Source organism: Acomys russatus, chromosome 17 (genome assembly GCF_903995435.1).
Source record: "Acomys russatus chromosome 17, mAcoRus1.1, whole genome shotgun sequence".
Classification (NCBI taxonomy): Eukaryota; Metazoa; Chordata; class Mammalia; order Rodentia; family Muridae; genus Acomys; species Acomys russatus.
Genome location: NC_067153.1, coordinates 42,482,283 through 42,502,861, shown reverse-complemented (window position 1 = coordinate 42,502,861; position 20,579 = coordinate 42,482,283). Strand labels below are relative to the sequence as shown.

The following is a 20,579-nucleotide window of genomic DNA, read 5'->3' as shown; positions in this document are numbered from 1 at the left end:
ATGACAGGCTTTTTACCGGGGTGTTCTCGTGCCTAAGCATCAAACACCCATATTCTCCGACCATTTCCCCAGTCCCCTTCCCAACTTTTTCACTCTCTCCCTCTCTCTCCTTCCCTCCCTGTCCCCCTCCACCCCTCCCCACCCCCGACTTCTAGATCAAGGTACAGGTCATATCAGCACCCTGCAAAACCCTCTGTATGTTTGGACAATCAACTCTTTGAGATCCTAGGATTCTTTAGTTAAGCCCTGTCATAGGGAGGACTCAGGACCCAGAAAGGTAAGGGGCTGTACCTGGAATCCGAACAACACTGCTGCTCACCCTCAGTGGGATCCTAGTATTTTATTCCCCAAGACTCTCAAATGCTTTATTTGTTGTCGTTTTCATGCGTGTGGGTGTTTTGCCTTCTCGTAAGTCTGTTTACTGCGTGCCTTGTACCTGCAGATTCCTGGAACTGGAGTCACTGGCAGCTGTGAGTTGGGTATCAAACCCGGGTTCCCTGCGACAGCAGCAACCAGTGCTCTAAGCCTCTGAACCATCTCTCCAGCGCTCCAGTCTCTTATTTATAAGCAGGAATAATAACCGCACCCAACTTGGAGGCTAATGATTTAGTGTTTACACGTTGTTGGGACATTTGATGCTCACCATGACCCTGGAATGCAGACCAAGCCGTCTCCTTCTACAAGGGACTGCTCTAAAATGCACTACCTTCATTCTGACAAGAAATTAAAGGAAGCATCTTTGGTTTCCACTGGATTATGAAAGGGAAAGAGTTAAGAGCCAGCCAGTTGCGTATTTGTAGGAGTTCGGTAACGGTTAGGAGAAAACCCTCCAGAGATGGGTCAAAACACAGTCCCCGTCGCAAGATGCGCCCCAGGAACATGATGCCACCCGGCTTGCCCGCCGTCCTCACGAGGAGTACCCAGGCGTCCCACCCACCTCGGCTGGCCGGGACCTCCGCCGGCTGCCCTCAGATGTAGTACCTGAGTCTTCTGCAAAGCCCGAGTCCAACGCCGTCCACCAACTGTCTGCAAGGATCCACCCAGGCCGCGTCAACCACTGCGACTGCGATTGGCCGACGCCGGGCTCCCAACGCGCGCACGCACCGCCGCTATGGCCTCTACCACTGAGGACCGAGGGGGAGCCATCTGCAAGGCGAACGAACCTCCCCGAAGCAGCGCGGCCTCCACGGGCTCCCTCCGGTTCTCGAATCTAGGAAGGGCTTGGGAACGACTTCTAGAGTTACACACACGCTATGTGGCATAGGCCCGGAGAGGTGTGACCCCTTCTCCCCTAAACACGGTTGTCTAGTCCCCTGGGCAGCGCCGCCGTCGCCATGGTAACCGCGTGGGGGCAGCTACTGGGCTGGCTCCGGCTGCATTGTTGTGGGAGACGAGTGTGTAGTGACCTGGACTCACAGTAGCAAAATGGCCCAGTCTCCGGCTGCCCACGCCCGGACCACAAAGCAAAGCGCGCCCCTTCCCTGTGGTTTGGGGACGCCGATGCTGGCGGCCATCCGGAGCTTGGTCGGGTCACCGGAGGGATCCGTGGTGGAGCCGGCCCTGAAGCTTTGGTATTCTACCGAAGCTTTCAGGTAAGGCAGACAGAGGGCGAGTCACTACAGCAAACTGGCTCCTGCCAACCCTGCCTCCTCCTCACGCCCACAAGCAAGGGAGGCTGAGTTCCAGGCAAGGTCACCCAGCGAACAAGGAGCGGAAAACTGGAGAATTTAAGTCCTAACGGCGGCGTGTGTTGTAGCTCTGTTCGGCAACGAAGCAATGGCCCAGCTAGGAGGCGTTTCCTGGGTGCACTAGGTCATCCCAGCCTTAAGGGACCGGAAGGAGAGGTCTCTGTCCCCAGTTTTCCACCCCACCGTGCCACATTGCATCCATTAGAAGTTAGAGTTCCACGTTAAAAATCAGTGGTATCTAGCATAGCGCTCCCTAGCTCAACAGAAACACAAAGGAGACCACATTTGTAATCAGTTTTTGTTGCTGACCTCAGAGCCTAGTGCACTCTGACTGGTGAGCTATACTCAAAGAACTTTTTTTCTTTCTTTCTTTCTTTTCTTCTTTTTTTTTCCCGAAAAAGGGTTTCTCTGTGTACCCTTGGCTGTCCTGGACTCACTTTGTAGACCAGGCTGGCCTCGAACTCACATTGATCCGCCTGCCTTTGCCTCCTGTGTGCTGAGGTTAAAGGCGTGCGCCACCACGACCGGCAGACCCTTTCATATTTTGAAATAAAGCCCCACTCGATAACCCTCATCTGAACCTCCTCAAGCCTCTGAGCGCTGGGAGTATAATTTTTTAGATTTGAGACTGGTGTTCGCTATGTAGTTCTGGCTGGTCTCCAACTCACAGAAATCCTCCTGCCTCTGTCTCGGGAGCGCTGGGAGTGCTACCACACCTGGCCCTATGCTTTTAAAAAGTAAAATCAAAACAGACTTAAGTTGACTACCATTGTATTTAATTCGGTTTGTCCAAAATATGGTTCAACATAAATATCTTAAAATGTATCTTGCCTTGGTTTTTAATTTTAAAATAAAGTCTACCTTCTTCAGTCACACTAGCCAAATTTAAGAGCTTTGTTTTCATGTGTGGCTAGTGGCTACCGGGATGCGCAGCAAGCATGGAGCATCCTTCCAGCCTTCTTGTCCTTTCTCTGGGTGGTGTCTCCTCTTCCCACCAGACAGTTATAACTCCTGCTCTTCCACCAGCACCTTGACCTCAGAAATTAGGTCAAAACAAACTGTTTCAGGGATCTCTGTGAGATGGAGGCCAGCCTGGTCTACATAGCAAGTGCCAGGGCATCCAGGGCTACATGGTGGGACCCTGTCTCAAAAGAAACAAAGCAAACCACACTATTGTCATCTCATATCCCTGCGTACTTACCTTTGGGAGCATTACTGAGTTATAATTCATCTTAATAGGCAAAGTTTTTTTATGAATTATTATTTATAATTATGTACTTATTTAAAGTTTACAAGTCTACCCCAATAACCACAGATCCAGTGTGATTTAGCTCACCGTCCTATGCCTAGCTGGAGCACACTTGCTGGTCTGTGGGAGATCCTCAGTAAATAGTCACTGAGTGGCTGAAAGTTGACAGTGAACAGAAGAAGCCTGATTCCACAGCCTGCTATCAAATGTTAACTAAGCCAGGCGTGGTGGCGCACGCCTTTAATCCCAGCACTCAGGAGGCAGAGGCAGGTGGATCTCTGTGAGTTCGAGGCCAGCCTGGTCTACAAAGCGAGTCCAGGATGGCAAGACTACACACAGAGAAACACTGTCTCAAATAAATAAACAAACAAACAAAATAAAATAAAATAAGAAAACTTTAATTGGGCATGTTCAAATCCTAGCTGCTGGAATGCCCCAAGGCGAAAGGTTCCTTGCCTCCCACTCATCCACCCCAGCACCTGGCGGTGTGCTTGCCGCAGCACTTTCAATGAAGCGTCTTCTCCCTCCTCCTCTGCAAGCAAATTAAAACACGTACTGTGCTCCGGAGCATACGTATTCCTTAAATGGTATGAGGGAGAATTCAGCCCGGAGCCTTGTGTGTATTTTAAACATTCCTCTTTAGGAGCGTGCTACTCAGTTCTCACATTAGGCATGAGTAATAGCATTAGGCTAAAGCCGGAGGCTTCCTGACGGAGTCATCCGAACCCGGCTTCTCAGAGAACATAGTGTAATTTTCCAGCCATTCTGGGGAACGGGTAGGAGGACAACGAGAAACCCTAAAGTGCACCTGACTCCTCTAATCTCCCCCCTGCTTGGCCTGTGAGGCTAAAGACAAGAAGCAGAGGGCAAGAAATGGTGCTCACCTGGACCTGAGTCAGCCTTTCCTTCCGTCCAGCCAACTTGGAACAATGCAGGGCTTTGGGGGACGGGGTGGTATGGAGGGATCTCTGCAACCAAAGAGGCCAGCAGAGTAACGATCAGAGGGAGATAAGAAGGTTGTTTTTGGTTCAACAGGACTCAGTAGCTGGTGTTGGTTCAAACTTCAGGAGTGACCCTGTAGGTTATTTTAGGCATGTTTAAGCACAACACAATTTGTCAAAACGAAACAACCCCCCAAACAAAACAAAACCGACTCAGTCCCATCAAAACTTTATAAGAGCCAGGCACTGTGATCCATGCCTGTTATCCCAGCACTCACAGAGGCAGGCTCTTTAAGTTCGAGCCTAGCCTGGTCTATAAAGTGAGTCCAGGACAGCCAAGGCTACACAGAGAAACCCTGTCTCAAAAAAGCCAAAACAACAACAACAACAAAAAGCAGCTCTTTATAAAGTACAAGTGAGAGCTTCCGTAGATACGGGTTCTATGGAAGGCTGAGAGAACAAGTGGGGTGAGGGTCTGGAAGAGGACGGTGCTACAGGCACCAGAGACAGACAAGCTCACAATAAGGGTCTGGGGGATTGGAATGGCCTTGCCACACAAATACTCCCCGAGGTCACCAGGCTGTTACCTCTTGCAGTGCCTTCCGGATGGGAAAAGAGGTAGCACATCTTTCCCTGTGAAGGTGTGGTTAGCCTTCCTGCTTACCCGTAGTGCTTATCCGGGAGCACAAGAACCTACATGCCTCCTATGGGGCAGTCTGTGATAGACATCTGCCAAAAGAGATGCAGTATTGAGAGATTACTCTAATCCTATGATTAGATTACCCTTGGAGTAACTGGCCTAATAGAAGTAAGCCATTCCAGTTCAGGGTTTCATTCTTGAGACAAAGTTTGGCTAGCCGAAGCTGGCCTTGAACTCTTGATCATCCTGCTTGGGTCCATCCCCCCACCTTGCTGGGATTTTTGGTAGGTGCCGCCATGACCAGCTGCCAACTTTTGTATTTATGTATTTATTTTCATGTATGAGTGCTCTATCTACATGTACACTTGCATACCAGCAGGGGCCATCGGATCACTTTATAGATGGTTATGAGCCACCATGTAGTTGCTGGGAATTGAACTCAGGACCTCTGGAAGAGCAGACAGTGCTCTTAACCACTGAGCCATCTATCCAGCCCTCCCAGCTATCAACTTGAAATATTAAGTGCTGTAACAGATGAAAGCAGATACACAAAAGGACCATGGTTCTGGTGGCCTGGAATAATTCCAGAAGGTCTTTCAAAAGATGATGTATTACCTGAGGCCAAGTCTGTAGCTGGGACCTCCTGTGCAAAGGCACGGGGGCATAAAGAGCATTGCATGACTGAGTCAGCTAGATGCTCCGGCAGGCACAGGTGCTCACCACACAAGCTCCACCCCCGGATCCCCGGTGGAAGGAGGAAACTGACTCGGTGAGTTTGTCTTCTGATCTCCACATGTGCACCGTGGTTATGCGCCCCCATTAATAAACGTATTTTTAAAAGAGCATATCACGGTAGGGAACTGTTGCAGTACAAGAGCTGCCACCCAGACCACTCACGGGCACCAAGCTCGGTGAGATAGCAACAGTTTATTTGAACATTTGAACACTTTTTCCAAGATGATTGATCAGGGCTGCAGCAAGGGCCCGGGAGCCTAACTGTGACATCGGCCTGTTTTTATAGGAAAACCAAGACAAGGGATGAGGAGGCAGCAATACATTTTGGCTAACTGTGCAAAGCAATATTACGTTTTTTGGCTAATTAGGCATAAGTATTGACAGCTAACCTTTAAGCTGATTGAGCCCAAGTGAGGTGAATGAGGAGGTGGTTAGGGTCTTTCAGAGGACATCCACAGTGCAGCCAGGTGTGTAGACAACAGAAGCGTGCCGTGTGCAGCCAGACGGTAGCAAAGTGTGTAGATAAAAAAGTATAAGCTGGGCGTGGTGGTGCACGCCTTTAATCCCATCACTTGGGAGGCAGAGGCAGGCATTTCTCTGTGGTGAGGTTGAGGCCAGTGTGGTCTACAAAGTTAGTCCAGGACAAAGGCTACACAGAAAAACCCTGTCTGGGAAAAACAAAAATAAATAAATAAATAAATAAAATTAAAAAAACCTATGTTCTGGACACTCTGAGGCCACATCTAAATCCTTGAATACCTGGGTGTGGTCCTAACCAGCTGGAATAAAGACATTCAATTTGCTATAAACTGTCTGAGTGGTCATCCCTGGTAGGCCTCCAAATCTTCTCTTCCAACCGAGGCCCAGAAAGGCCAAGCAATTTGATTTTATTTCTAGTTTGGATGCTGACTTTGCTGAGTGGAGCCCTGGGCTTTTATTATTATTATTTTTTTTTTTTAAGATTTTATTTATTTATTATTTATATAGTACTCTGCCTCCATGTGTGCCTGCCTGCCAGAAGAGGGCACCAGATCTCATTATAGATGGTTGTGAGACACCATGTGGTTGCTGGGAACTGAACTCAGGACCTTCAGAAGAACAGACAGTCCTCTTAACCTCTGAGCCATCGCTCCAGCCCTCTGGGCTTTTATTCTTAAAGCTAAGTCAGAGCTGTCAAATGGCTCTGCAGATAATGCCTGCTGCCAAGATTGATGGCCTAAGCTCGATCTCTGCCACCCGTTAAGTGGAGAGAGACTTTGCCTCCCACGCGTTGTCTTTTGACCTCCACACACACCATAGCACCTGAGCTCAGGTGCGTGAGCACTCAAAAATAAAAATAAAAAATAAAAATAAAAATCCAGCAACAAGGGTGCTCTGGCAAGGGCTCACAGCCAAAGACCCAAGTCTGTACGATGCAGGTGGAACACACACCTTCAATCCTAAACAGTGATGTCTAACTGAAAGAGGCAGACACAATGATGAATCAGAGAAAGAGTTGACAGAATGAGTCAGAGATAGGATATGCCCAACTCAGGTGAGGACAGACAGAAAAGAAGCTATCTGAAACCAGCTCAGGGAGAGCGCAGCACTGGAGGGCAGCAGAGTAGAGCACAGTAGAGATCGGGAGTACGGTACAGCTTGGTGCAGTGCAGTCTGAGTGAGTACGATGCAGTTTGTGGAGTTCAGAGGCAGCTTTTCCAAGCAGAGCAGTTCAGTCAGAAGCTGAGAGAAGCCAGTTTGAATCAGACAGCTTGGAGAGGAGTTTTGAGCCAGAATAGCTGAGTTGAACCAGCCAGCCAGAGTTCAGAAAGAGCTAGAAAGGGTGAGCTTAATTCAGTGGTGAGCTTAATTCAGCGGTGAATCTCAGAGACTGAAACATTCTAGGCCTAGGTTAGCAGACAGAGGCTCAAGGCTGAAGCCTTCAAGGTCCCGGCTTGCAGAAGATTAGATTATATGGAGGCTAGAAGCTTCCAGCCGAGGCCTAGGGATAGTTAGATAGAAACACTCTGAGCTTAGCCCAAGCCATGTATTCATAAAGCTTGAGTATAGCGCTCATCTCACCCCCCCCCCCCCACCAAATCTGAGGAAATAAAAACATTTACTGGTGTTGCAAGGGGCAGGCATCCTCAAGTTAAAAGAAGCCTAAGAAGCCAATAAGTGACACAGACTGAAAGGTACTTTAAAGCTGCCAGCACTACGCCCAGCAGAATCTAAAATGATACAAATCTACTCGTAAACTAACATAAACTACTCTAAACCTCATAACATACATATATCCCAAGCACTGGCTACTGTGGTTCTCAGAGACTTCTCCTTCTCTGTCAAATGTAAGCCATCCTTTTTTTTCCTTCCTCTCAACTGTCAAACAGCCCCGCCCCCTCTCCAGGAAGTCCCGCCTTCCACTTCCTGTCCTTCTGCCCAGCTGATTGGCTAAACAGTACTTTATTGACAGTTGTTACACCCACTCAAGACATCCTCCACAGGCTAGAGCTCTGTGGCAGGGAGCTCGCCTAGCATGCCTGAAGCCTTAGGGTAAATACTTAACCACGGAGGTGAGTGTGGCTGGGAGTCAGCTTAGTAGGTAAAGGGCTCTCTGTGCAAACGCGAGAGGACCTGAGTTTGTGTCCCCCAAAATTCACATGACTAAAGCTAGTCTTGGTGGCATGCACTTGTCACATAACTCCGTCCGGGAATGGAATAGTGTAAGGAGAATTCTGAGTGCTTGTGAGAACACTCCAGCAAAACAAGAATCTCGTGGCCTCTGGGCCTTCAAAACACGGAATTGTTCTTGGACGGTGTTTTCGTGCTCCTCGCAGGTGTAGTGGCTAGGCGTGAGCTTGCTTCAGCTTACTCATCATTGCTTGTTGATGTAATACTCAAATGCTCGTGCCTCTATGGGGAAACGTGTCTTTGCCCCATGTGGTGTGTTCTTGGGACTGCACACAGCTTGACTTCATGCAAACTTTACTCATGTGACTTTTTTTTTTTTTTTAAACCCTCAGAGTATAAATTGTCTGATGCTCTGGATAAAGTTGGCTATTGCATTAGATGTCAGTCTCATTTATCTGCTCCATTCTTCAGGTCCCACCACCTCTAAAGCATTGACAGACCTGTAACCTCTGTTCTAGGAGGTTCCAGCACGCCAATCCCAAAGCTCATAGGTCAGCCATTCTGCCTGAAGCCGTGAGCAGCATCAGGTATGGCAAGAAACCCGTCTCCCAAAACAAGGTGCAGAGTGATTGAAGACGTCCCGATGTAGAGGAATGCTCCATCAGAACACAGCTGCTCTGGCAGGAGAGCACATCCAAAGACCTTCTCAGTCTGTGTGATCCGGCTGGAATACAAACACGCCTTTAATCCAGGAGACAGAGGCAAAACAGATCCGAGTTCAAGGCCAGCCTGGTGTAGAGCAAGTATCAGGTAAAGAGAAGCTTAGGTCCAGGCGTGGTGATACGTGCCTTTAATCCCAAACAAAGGTAAAGTTAGTTTGTAGAAGGAAGCACCCATGTTTGAAAATGAGTGGCAGAAAAGGTGATGAATCAGAGAAAATTTGACAGAATAGGATATGTTCAACTCTCATGAGAAAAGAGAGGAAAGGGAAGCTACCTAAGAGGCAGTTTTACGGGGGGTTGGGGGGGGGGGAAGAGAGAGTAGTTTTTTTTTTCAAACCAGGACAGTAATAGATGAGTTGCAGAGAGAGAACTCAGCTGAAAAGAGAATGAGCCAGAAAACGAGAAGAGGCCAGAAGACTAGAGCAGATTGTTGAGTTAGTTTGAGGCCAAGCAGAGCAGTTCCCGGCCAAGAGAGAAGCCAGGTTAAATAAGTCAGCTGGGAGAAGTTGAGCCAGAGCAGCTGAGTTGAACTAGCCAGCCCAGAGCTCAGAACAAGAAGAGGTGAACTTATTAAGCAGTAAGTCTCAGAGGCTGAGAACATTCTAGGCCTGGATTAGATTGTATAGAGGCTAGAAGCTTCCAGGGCTAGGCCTAGGCTAGCAGGAGGAGGCAGTAAGTCTCCCAGACAACAACAGAGCCAGGAGAGTAAAATTATTTTTACATTCCAGCACCATCCTCTGGCATCCACAGGAACTTGTGTGGGCACATGTTCATGGACTGGTAAGGATGAGCTTCCAGCCAGGCGTTGTGGCGCTCGCCTTTAATCCCAGCACTCAGGAGGCAAAGGCAGGCGGATTGATGTGAGTTTGAGGCCAGCCTGGTCTACAAAGTGAGTCCAGGACAGCCAAAGCTACAGGGAAACCCTGTCTCGAAAAACAAAACAAAACAACAACAACAAAAAGAATGAGCCTCCAGCTGGGCCCTGTGGCACACACCTGTAATCTCAGCCCTCGGGTAGGCAGAGACAGGTGGATGTCTATGAGTTCGAGGCCAGCCTGGTCTACAGAATGAGTTCCAAGACAGCTAGGGTTACACAGAAAAACCTTGTTTCAAACAAAACAAAACAGAACAGAATGAGCTTCCTTGTTTCTGTCCAAGCCAAGGATGCAGGCTCAGCCAGAAATCCTCCCTGCACAGGGGAGGCATCAGGGTACAGACGTACCCTGTACCCGAGAATTGCCACAGCCGGTCCTCTGCCAGGCTCCCTCTTGAAGGCCTCTGGAACTGTACTCTGTGGCCAGGTGGGAGCCAGAGTCGCAATGAAAAGTGTACGCAGAAGAAATGAAAGATTGGTAGATTAAAGTAGTTTTTTAAAAAATAATTTATTTTTACGTGTGTGTGTGTGTGTGGGAGGCGTTGGGGGTGAGACAGGTGCCTAGGGGGGCAGGGGTGAGACAGGTGCCTGAGGGGGTGGGGGTGAGACAGGTGCATGAGGGGGGCAGGGGTGAGACAGGTGCATGGGGGGGGCAGGGGTGAGACAGGTGCATGGGGGGCGGCAGGGGTGAGACAGGTGCCTGCAGAGGCCAGAAGAAGGTGTCAGACCTCCTGGAGCTGGAGCCACAGGAGTTTATGATCTGCCTGACATAGGTACTGGAATCAAACTTGTGTCCTCTCTAAGAGCAGTATGCACTCTAATCCCGTTCAGCTGTCTCTCCAGACCCTCCAGTGGCCTTTCTCATGACTTAGTAAGGACAGAAATGGATCCAAAGTAATTATTTACATGATTTCTCTTCCAAAGCAACCTAAGTCCCTTCATATCAGCTTTGGAAGCTCAGTCGAGCTGAGACTGGGGACTGGGGACACATGGAAGACTAAAGAGATGAGGATTTGTTCTGGAATCATCTCTTTCCATGACCTGTTTGTTTGTTTGTTTAATATTTATTTATACAGAGTTCTGCTTGTATGTACACTGCAGGCCAGAAGAGGGCACCAGATCTTATTGTAGATGATTGTGAGCCACCATGTGGTTGCTGGGGATTGAACTCATAACCTCTGGAAGAGCAGACACTGCTCTTAACCGCTGAGCCATCTCTCCAGCTCTCATGACCTGTTTTTTGAAAAAAGATTTATTTATTCTTTTATGTATACAGTGTTCTGCCTGCATGTACACTTTCAGGCCAGAAGAGGGCATCAGATCCCAGTACAGATGGTTGTGAGCCACCATGTGGTTGCTGGGAATTGAACTCAGGACCTCTGGAAGAGCAGGCAGTGCTCTTAACCTCTGAGACATCTCTCCATCCATCCCGTTTTTATTTTTAACTTTATAATTCTACTTTGAAGACGGGAGAAACACTATACATTTAGGAAATTTATACCAGGAAATTTTCCTTGAGAACTGCAGTTTTGTAGAGGGGAACATGTATTAAGTTTTTGATTGAAAAACAAAAACCAAAAGGACAGCCTGACGTCGTGACACAAGCCTTTAATCCCAGGACACGGTAGGCAGAGGCAGGCAGATCTCTTCTGAGTTTCAGGACAGCCAAGGCTATAGAGAAAGACTCTGTCTCAAAAAAAAAAATAAATAAATAAAACAATTCATATATCCTTAGATTTTGAAGGTTATGACAAATATAAATACATATTTGCCTGATGGGTTTGCCTTTCTTTTTCTTTTTTGATTTTTCAGGACATGTGTAGCCTTGGCTGCCCTAGACTCGCTCTGTAGACCAGGCTGGCCTCGAACTCACAGTGACCTGTGTGCCTCTGCCTCCCGAGTGCTGGGATTAAAGGTGTGTGCCACCATGCCCAGCCCTATGCTGGGTTTTATTAACAATTTTATTTTTATGTATATGTCGGCACATGTCTACATGCAGATGTGTGATGTGGCCAGAAGGGGGCAGCAAATCACTGGAGTTACAGGTGGGTGTGAGTGGCCCAACATAGGTGCAAGGATCCAATTCAGGCAAATTGGCATCTTTCTGGCTCTCTGCTGGTTTTTGTTTTTTAAATTACTTTATTTAGCCATTGTGTATGGGGAGTGTATGTCAAAGTGGAGTCAGAGGACAGCTGTGGCAGTTGGTTCTCTCCCTGTATGTAGCACACGAGTCCTGGAATCAAGGGCAGCTGACCTTTCTATGGAGTCAGTTTGCCCACTGGCTATGACTGTTGTTTAAGCACAGTTTGTAATACACACACACACACACACACACACACACACACACACACACACACACACACACACACAAATAAAGCATTAAAACAAACAACAGAGTAGTATTTGTGGGGTTTTTGTTTTGTTTTTGTTTGTTTTTTTGTTTTTTGTTTTGTTTTTTTGGTTTTTTGAGACAAGCTTTCTCTGTGTAGCCTTGGCTGTCCTGGACCCACTTTGTAGACCAGGCTGGCCTTGAACTCACAGTGATCCACCTGCCTCTGCCTCCCGAGTGCTGAGATTATAGGCGTGTGCCACCACGCCTGGCAGTATTTGTGTTTTAAGGGCTTTGCCATATGGAGTTTTTACTACTGAAGCTGATTGCTCAGAAGGTTTTTCATAGTGCTTTGATGTCACTTATTTTACTTCTGTTACCTTGATGGCATTCCTTGACGAGCCTGAGGCCACTTGTCTTCCCAGCCAGGACTTTACAAATAGGACCCACCAATTTATTTATTTATTTACTTATTTATTTATATTTTATTGTTTATTTATTTTTGGTTTTTCGAGACAGGGTTTCTCTGTGTAGCCCTGGCTGTCCTGGACTCGCTTTGTAGACCAGGCTGGCCTTGAACTCACAGCGATCCGCCTGCCTCTGCCTCCCCAGTGCTAGGATTAAAGGCGCACGCCACCACTGCTGGCTGGATTCACCAATTTAAGCAACACCATACTGCTACTGCTCAGTGAAGGTACCGACATGGCCACCACAGCTGTTCTTCTTTTGTACCTCCCCTCCCCCTTTCTCCTCTTGGAACTGGGCAGTTTAGGCCCAGCCACGGAGGGGGACTAAGTGAACACACAGAATGGGCCTTCTTTATCCTTGCTTGCAAAGCATGCTGCTGGCCAGGCGGCCTGGCATTCTTTCCCCTTAAATTGGAGTGAAGGGAGTGAGTGTGCCATGGCATATGTGTGGAGGTCAGCGGGCTACTTGAGGGAGTGGGCTCTTTCCTTTCACCAAGTGGGGGACAAGGTTGTGGGGAATCCAATCCTCACTGTCCTGGAACTCACTCTGTATCCTAGGCTGGCCCTGAGCTCAAAGATCTGCCTTCCCCTACCTCCTGAGTGCTGGGATTAAAGGCGTGCACCACCCGGAGAAGATTCACAATAGGCATCACTGACACGCTTTCTCTGGTGGCTCTTTGACAGTGGACCTCTGTGTAGAGGTCACAGCCCTAATTGTTTTGCCATGGTTCAGCAAACTGGGAGCCTATGCTACAGCCACAGGGTGCCTGTCTTACCTGCCCGGCTGCTATGGCTCTTGTGTTCTGCCTGCATGTATGTCTGTGTGAGGGCATCAGATACCCCCGGAACTGGAAGTACAGACAATTGTGAGCTGCCATCTGGGTGCTGGGAAACGAACCCAGGTCCTTTGGAAGAGCAGCCCACGACTGAGCCATCTCTCCAAGCCCCTCCATGCTATATTTTTAAGTCATGCTGCCAACGGGGACACTACATCTTTCACGTGGTGGCTCACAACCACCTGTAACTCCGGGCTTGCAAGTGCTATACACACATGCATTCAAGAGAATATTTATACATGGGAAATAAAGTCAATCTTTTTTTGTTTTGTTTTGTTTTTCAAGAAAGGTTTCCTCTTTGTAACCCTGGTTGTCCTGGAACTCACTTTGTAGACCAGACTGCCCTCGAACTCACAAAGATCCGCCTGCCTCTGCCTCCCAAGGGATAACAGGCATGCACTGCCACACCTGGCTTTTTTTTTTTTTAAGCCACATGTGGGGCAGGCAGTGATACAAGTGCCTTTGATTCTGCAGAGGCAGGTGGATCTCTGACTTGGAGGCCAGCCTGGGCTAGAGTGAGTTCAGGATGGTTTAGGGTTACACAGAGAAACCCTGTGTCCAAAAAAGAAAGAAACAAAAAAGAAGACAAAACAAAACAAAACCAAACCAAAAACACCCATGCATGGCCAGCAGTTGCTGTAGTCCTAGCTTTTGGGAGCAGGGGCAGTTGGAACCCAGGAGCTGTCTGACCAGTCAGGCCAGCTAAATGGGTTACATAGAAAACCCTGTCTCTACAAATAAGGTGGAAAATGACAGAAGAAGCTACCCGATGTCATTCTCCATGTGCATACATATATTTAAAATAATTGAGAATTCAAAGGTGGCAATTACTTGATTACTTTGCTTACGGATGCAGTTTATGACAAGGCTATGGAGGGGGAAGGCTGCCTCCTAAAACGCAACTTGGAAGAAATATTTTCGCATCAGTTTGGAAAAATAAAGAGCTCCCCAAACAAAAGCCTTTTCTTCCTGCATAATTGTGTGTTCCACGCCGCGTCATCCCAATCAGCAGGCTGTTGTTTTCTAAGACGGGTTTTATGCCATTTGTGCTTCCCAGGAGACTGACTGGCTAAAGGACAAGGTTGAATCAGGAAAAGAGAGGAAACCTTTTGTCTGCTGGTTTCCAAGAACTTGGACAATGGAGTCTGCCAAGAGGTTGGACGTCATCAACATCACCGCCTTGCCGATAGTAGTACTGGCCGAGCAGCCGGTGGTGTCGCGGAGAGGGCCGGAGAACACTTTGCAGAAGCAGTTGACGAAACACCTACCCAGTATCCTTCTAAAGCTGTCAGCCACGGTCAGACCAAATACACCTACCCGAGCCTTACCACCGAGTGTAGCGAGTGCTCACAGTTCATATGTCACCTGTGAGCTCACTCTATATGCCATGGTGATTCTCTGTCCAGTGTTTAAGTCCTTTCTAGCCTCTGCAGGAATGTGATGTTTTGAAGGGTTGCTTGGCTAGAGGTTTGTTTTTGAGACAGAGTTTCTCAGTGTTAGTCTTGGCTGTCCTGGAACTCAATTTGTAGACCAGGCTGGCCTTGAACTTGGAGATCCACCTGCCCCTGCCTCCCGAGTGCTGGGACTAAAGGCGTGAGCCACCACCATCTGGGTGAGGTTTATTTTTCAAGCAGAAGGAACTCAAAAGAAAGATGCCCAAGTTATAGCTGCTAAAAGATGGGAAAAGGTTTTGGTTTTTGGGTTTTTTGTTTTTTTTTTTTTGAGACAGGGTTTCTCTGTGTAGCTGTTGGGGATTTGCTCTGTGGACCAGGCTGACCTCGAACTCACAGAGATCTGCCTGCCTCTGCCTCCCAAGTGCTGGAATTAAAGCGGTGCACCACCACTGCCGGGCAGGTTTTATTGTTGTTTGGTGGTTGCTGTTGTTGTTTGGGTTGGCTGGTTTATTTGGTTTTGGTTGGCTTTCTTTGCTTCTCCCTTCCAAAGAATTAGGGCTGTAGACATAATAGCAACTAGAAGCCAAGGGCTAGCCTTCTGTCCGAACAGGTAAGCTTGCCACCTAGATTTTTCATTTCTTCTGGCTGGCCTCACCTCTCCTCACCTGCTAGCTCTCCTACTAGGGCTCAGTCTGCCCCCTCGGGCATCACTCAGGCTCTACTGCAGCGGCCCCCTCCCCCACCCTGTCTTCACTGATCCTCATCTCTCTAAACCCTGCATTACAAAACCCCATCTCACAGTCCATCCAGCAAATGGCCCTCTCGAGTTATAAATAACCCCAGGCTTTAAGTCAGGCTGCCACCAGGCAGATGTCACCCTCTGCTCCCTCATTTCCCACACCCCTTCAAAATCTTTCCCATCTCAGTCTGTAAAGGGTCTGACTTTTCTTGGGTCTCTTTTTAATGTGCCTCTTAGTCCCACACTCCACTTGGCCTTGTCTATGTCACATGTCCCTCTTGGCACCTTCACTGTCCAAGTACCTTCCCCATGGGAGACAGAGTGAGGCAGCTTCATGGGGAAGGAATGGATTGTCAGGATTTTGAGACTTACAGCCCCCTGTCCCGGGAGACTCTGAGGCTAAGACACAACAGTGGGAAGGTAGCAGGCAGGTCAGACTGATCAGATTTAAAGAGAGGTTCATGGGATAGATGACAATAACAGGTGCCCTTTGACTGAATCAATCCGGACCTGAAAATCTCCCTTAAAGAAATAGCCCAGGAGGGGCTGGAGAGATGGCTCAGTGGTTAAGAGCACTGACTGCTCTTCCAGAGGTCCTGAGTTCAATTTCCAGCAACCACATGGTGACTCACAACCATCTATAATGTGCTCTGATGCCCTCGTCTGGCCTGCAGGTGTACATGCAGGCAGAGCACTGTATACATGATAACAAATAAATAAATATTAAAGAAAAAAAAAAAAAAAAAAAAAAGAAAGAAATAGCCCAGGGGCTGGAAAGATGACTCCCATACTAAGAGGCTTACTGCTCTGGGTTCAGTTACCAGTGCCCCACACCGTGCTGCTCACAGCCACCTGGACTCTAACTCCAGGGGTTCCATGGACCCTTGCACGCACAGGGTGCACATATATACGCTCAGGCACAAGCATATATACACAAAGTAAAAACAGCTTTTTAGAAAGAAAAGTATTAGGGCAGGGCATGGTGGTGCACTCTGTCTCAAAAAACCAAAAAAAAAAAAAAAAAAAAAAAAAAAAAAAGGCATTCCACAATTTGAAACTGTTCTCTGTGGCCACGCTCATCACAGTGCTGTTTGTCGTTGTAAATGGCCTACAGAGCAACAGCCCAGCAACAAGAAAGCACTTTAAGGTGTGTGCTCTAAGTGCCCTGTACGATGCTACTGAAACCATATTGTGAACATTGTTTGGCTTTCAGGCAGGTTCTTGTGACGAGAAGTCATGGAGGTGAAACAGGCGCTGATATTGTGACTATGCTTCCAGGAAACACTGGAAGGGGCACATGCCTGAGGTAGGAGGAGCCTGTCCTCCCCTACCAAAAACAAACAAAAACCCAGAAGAAACCCTCCCAAAACTCTATTATTGTATTATTATGATTATTTTGTTTTCTTTTTTTTTTCTTTCTTTCTTTTTTTTTTAAGATTTATTTATTTAGTATACAGTCTTCTGCCTGCATGTAACACCCACAGGCCAGAAGAGGGCACCAGATTTCATTGGAGATGGTTATGAGGCATCATGTGGTTGCTGGGAATTGAACTCAGGACCTTTGGAAGAGCAGACAGTGCTCTTAACCTCTGGGCTATCTCTCCAGCCCCATCCCAAGGGTGGAGGGGGAGGCAGTATATGGATGGCTTTTTCCAAGGTAACTACAACACAGGAAACTTCTTTTCCTCTTCCTCCTCTTTCTCTTCTTCTTCTTTTTTGTTCGCTCACTTCCTGCCCCCCACCCCCTTTTTTCTTGTTCTTTTAGAGCATATATACTATAGCCCTGGCTAGCCCAGAGATCACTATGAAGCCCAAGCTGGCCTTAAACTCATAGCAACCCTCCTGCCTCAGTCTCCTAAGTGCTGGGATTGCAGTCATGAGTGTTCACACCAGTTCACTGGTTTTCATTTATAATTTACAAAGTAACTCGCTTAAACAAGACGAAGTCACGGATGCTGGCGAAGGGAGTGAATCCACAGAGACAGCGTAGCCTGGACCACGGCCCTGACCGAGGCGCTCTTCTGCCACCAGCCAGGTGATCACCTCCTGGAGTTTCCTTAGCAGCCCGCCTCCCAGCATGCATCATTGGCTCCATGAGCCAGGTGAACCGGAAGATCACCGAAATAGACTTGGGCCTGTTGGACAGCACGTTGGTGAGTTGAAACAGATGCTGCAGCTGAGGCAAGGCCTTGGGGACGGAGGGTCTTAGTGAGGGTCCTCGGGGTGCTGCTCTTTGGGCCCTGCATTTCTCTAAAAGCATGCTGGTACAGGTGAGGTTTCAATGTCCACTTTTTAAAAAATGTATGTCTCTGTGTGTCTGTCTGTCTGTGTGTGGGGCAGGGGGCACATGCGAGCAGGTGCTTCTGCAGGCCTGGGGTTGTTGGAGCCCCTGGAGTGGAGCCACCCAGTGTGGAGGATGGGTACTGAACTTAGGTCCTCTGAATGAGCAGCAAATACTCCTAACCACTGAGCGACCGACCGCCCCAGCTCCAGCAGGCAGCTGCTTAGGAGGAGATTTAAATTCACAGTGAAACATATGCTGAGCCATCATGCTGGCCTTGATATTCTTTGTATGCATGTTTGTGTGTGTACGCATACGTGTGCACATGTATGAGGGTCGTGTGTGTGTGTGTGTGTGTGTGTGTGTGTGTGTGTGTGTGTGTGTTTTCAAGACAGGGTTTCTCTGTGCCCAATACTCTTTTCATGCATGTGGATCCATTTTTTATGAGTGAGGAGTGGACCACGGGCATCACTTCCCAGCCCACCTCTGCTCTGGGACTGGAATTAAGTTGTGAACAGCAGGAGCTTACACGGACACACTCCCTGAAGTGGTTCTATATGATATTCATGTGCTGTGTGAGCTTTCTAGTCAGACTGTCAGTCCAAAGTTCCTGTCAGAGAGTTCTCTTGAATTCTGACAGGAGGGAACGATCCTCAACATCAGGTACCAGGCCTGACAATAACCCGTCTACCTCAGGGTGTTCATAGGGATGAGGTGGATGAGTTGCAGCACGTGTCTGACCCAGCTAGGGCTTAGAAGAGCACATGATCTCAGCAGGGGCAGTGCGTGTGTGTGAGTGCACAGGGAAGAGGGGCAGTGTGTGTGTGTGAGTGGTGTGTGTGTGTGTGTGTGTGTGCGCACAGAGGGGCAGTGTGTGTGTGAGTGGTTTGTGTGAGTACACAGGGAAGAGGGGCAGTGTGTGTGTGTGAGTGGTGTGTGTGAGTGCACAGGAAAGAAGTTTACATAATCTTCATGTCCTCTGCCATCCCAGAATCCCTCCTGCTGGGAGATGCAGCCAGCACCTGCAGACATAGCTCTGTCCAAGCACAGCACTAGCCTCTTGGTGGACAAGTGGTACATCATGAGGGCCACTAACATTCCCATTTCTTTCTTTCTAAGGTGAGGGTAGGGGAGCATTAGCGATCAGCAGTGGGCTCTGCTGAGAGGTCAAGGGTACCTCGATCACTAACAATGTTAACCCCTTGTAAGCGGCCCCATTTGACAGCTCTGTGCTGGAGTTTGACACACACTGAATACTTTCGGGTCCTTCTAGGGACCATGGGAGGTAGGTGGTATTAACTACTTCTTCTTCTTCTTCTTCTTCTTCTTCTTCTTCTTCTTCTTCTTCTTCTTCTTCTTCTTCTTCTTCTTCTTCTTCTTCCTTCTTTTTGAGACAAGGTCTCTCTGTGTATCCCTGGCTGTCCTAGACTCGCTTTGTATGCAAGGCTGGCCTCGAACTCAACATCGACCCGCCTGCCTCTGTCTCCTGAATGCTGGGATTAAAGGCATGTGCCACCACACCTGGCAAATTATTACCTTCTTATAGAAAGATGCGGGTTCAGTCAGCACCCTACTCTGCAGCCTCTGCTTCTCACAAGTACAGCCAGGAGGTCAGCTTAAAGCAGGGGTGCTGGTCTGATGACACACAATGGCCTCATGTCAGTGACATTGGTGACCATGGTGCTTGGCTACATACTTTGTTCTGGGCTTTTGGATGTCAATAAGGGAACCCCAAGCCTGGCTCTTTTCCTTGGATTTTACATTAATCTCTAACGCGCCACCTCCCCCTACTTTTTTTTTTCTTCTGGTTTTTGAAGGCAATTGAGACATATGAGTCGGAGAAGACGTCCTTAAAAGAGAAAACCCGCGGCAGCCCCGGAGACAGAGGCAAAAATTCTTTCTCAGCCTGAAAAGTATTTTTGTGGGGTTTGCTTTTATTGTCATTTGTTTGTTTAGAATAGTTTTTTTTAGCTGTTTTAGTTTTGCGGTGCTTGGCATGGATTCCAGAGCCTTGCGCATGCTTGCCACTGATGTGACCCCAGTGATTTTTTTTTTTCTTTTAAGTCTTTGAGTTGCAGTTGAGTAGTAATCCAGAATTCTACCTAAGGTAGTTTTTGTCCTCTCCTGTAGTAGCATTCCATCAGACTTGACACTGGACAAGGAAGGAGGGAGGGACAGATCCACACAGGGACTAACTTCCCGGTGGCACATCACCCCATCCTTTGATGCCCGTGCCTTCCCTTCATAAGGCCCCACCTGGTGGTGCCATCAAATCTATTTGACAAGAGTCCCTCTAGGAAGGAGAGCCTGCCTAGTGCGCAGTGTCTGGTCTTTGCTGCTGCTTCTAACTGGAGAGGCCAGGAGACCTGTCACCCAGCAGCCTTAGCTCCCAGTAGCAGCTGCAAACCTCACCCCTCACTTCTAACTTCTCCTCCATTCTCTCAGCCAAGAAACTGAAGGAAGAGCCACCTATTTCCTGCAAAGGCTCAGAGCTCCGGAAAGCCAGAGTGGCCCTGGCCAAAAGGGTAAGAGCCCATCACTGCGATGCTTTCCCAGCGGTCTCTACCATGTACAAACTTGGTGCCTAGATAGTGCTTCAAAGATCCAGCAATCCTTTAATTCTAGAATTGCTTCTGTCTGTCACTCTTGAAAGGGCAGAGCTGACCCAGCCCCAACAAGAGAGTCACAGAGCGCCATCTGTTACTGTTAGATATGAGGCGTTTCCCCCCTTTAGAAACAGAGTCCTCCCGCCTCACTGACATGGTGCCGCACAAGTTCATGTGCCTTCTACACACAGCGGATCCCCATGTTGCCGCTCCACTCACCAGCCAGGCTGGTTATGGTGATCGCTGCTGACACGGCAGGAAGTGGAGATGGCTGTCTGGGGTCATGCAGCATGTCAGAGGGAAGGCACAGCTTTCCACTCAGTTCACTGACTTCAGGCCATCCCCTCCTCTACTGCCAACAAGTCCTGACTCACAGTCGTCCCTGTCCAGACTCACAGCCATGGGCTGTGATTGTGGCCCAGGGGTAGAGTGCTTGTTAGCATGTACAAAGCTCTGTCTCCAGCATTG

The 20,579-nt window shown here is 48.3% G+C and overlaps 1 protein-coding gene across 1 annotated transcript in view; it reads left to right on the top strand.

The window, feature by feature from the left end:
- The first annotated feature begins 1,019 nt into the window (after nt 1–1,019).
- Nucleotides 1,020–20,579, top strand: part of Fam227a (family with sequence similarity 227 member A) — a 52,833-nt gene continuing 33,273 nt past the window's right edge. The window contains exons 1-5 of the mRNA XM_051159992.1: nt 1,020–1,592; nt 14,149–14,362; nt 17,301–17,377; nt 19,323–19,392; nt 19,951–20,030. Coding sequence (XP_051015949.1) covers nt 14,230–14,362; nt 17,301–17,377; nt 19,323–19,392; nt 19,951–20,030 — 360 coding nt within the window. The 5' untranslated portion in view covers nt 1,020–1,592; nt 14,149–14,229. The remainder of the gene's footprint in view (nt 1,593–14,148; nt 14,363–17,300; nt 17,378–19,322; nt 19,393–19,950; nt 20,031–20,579) is intronic.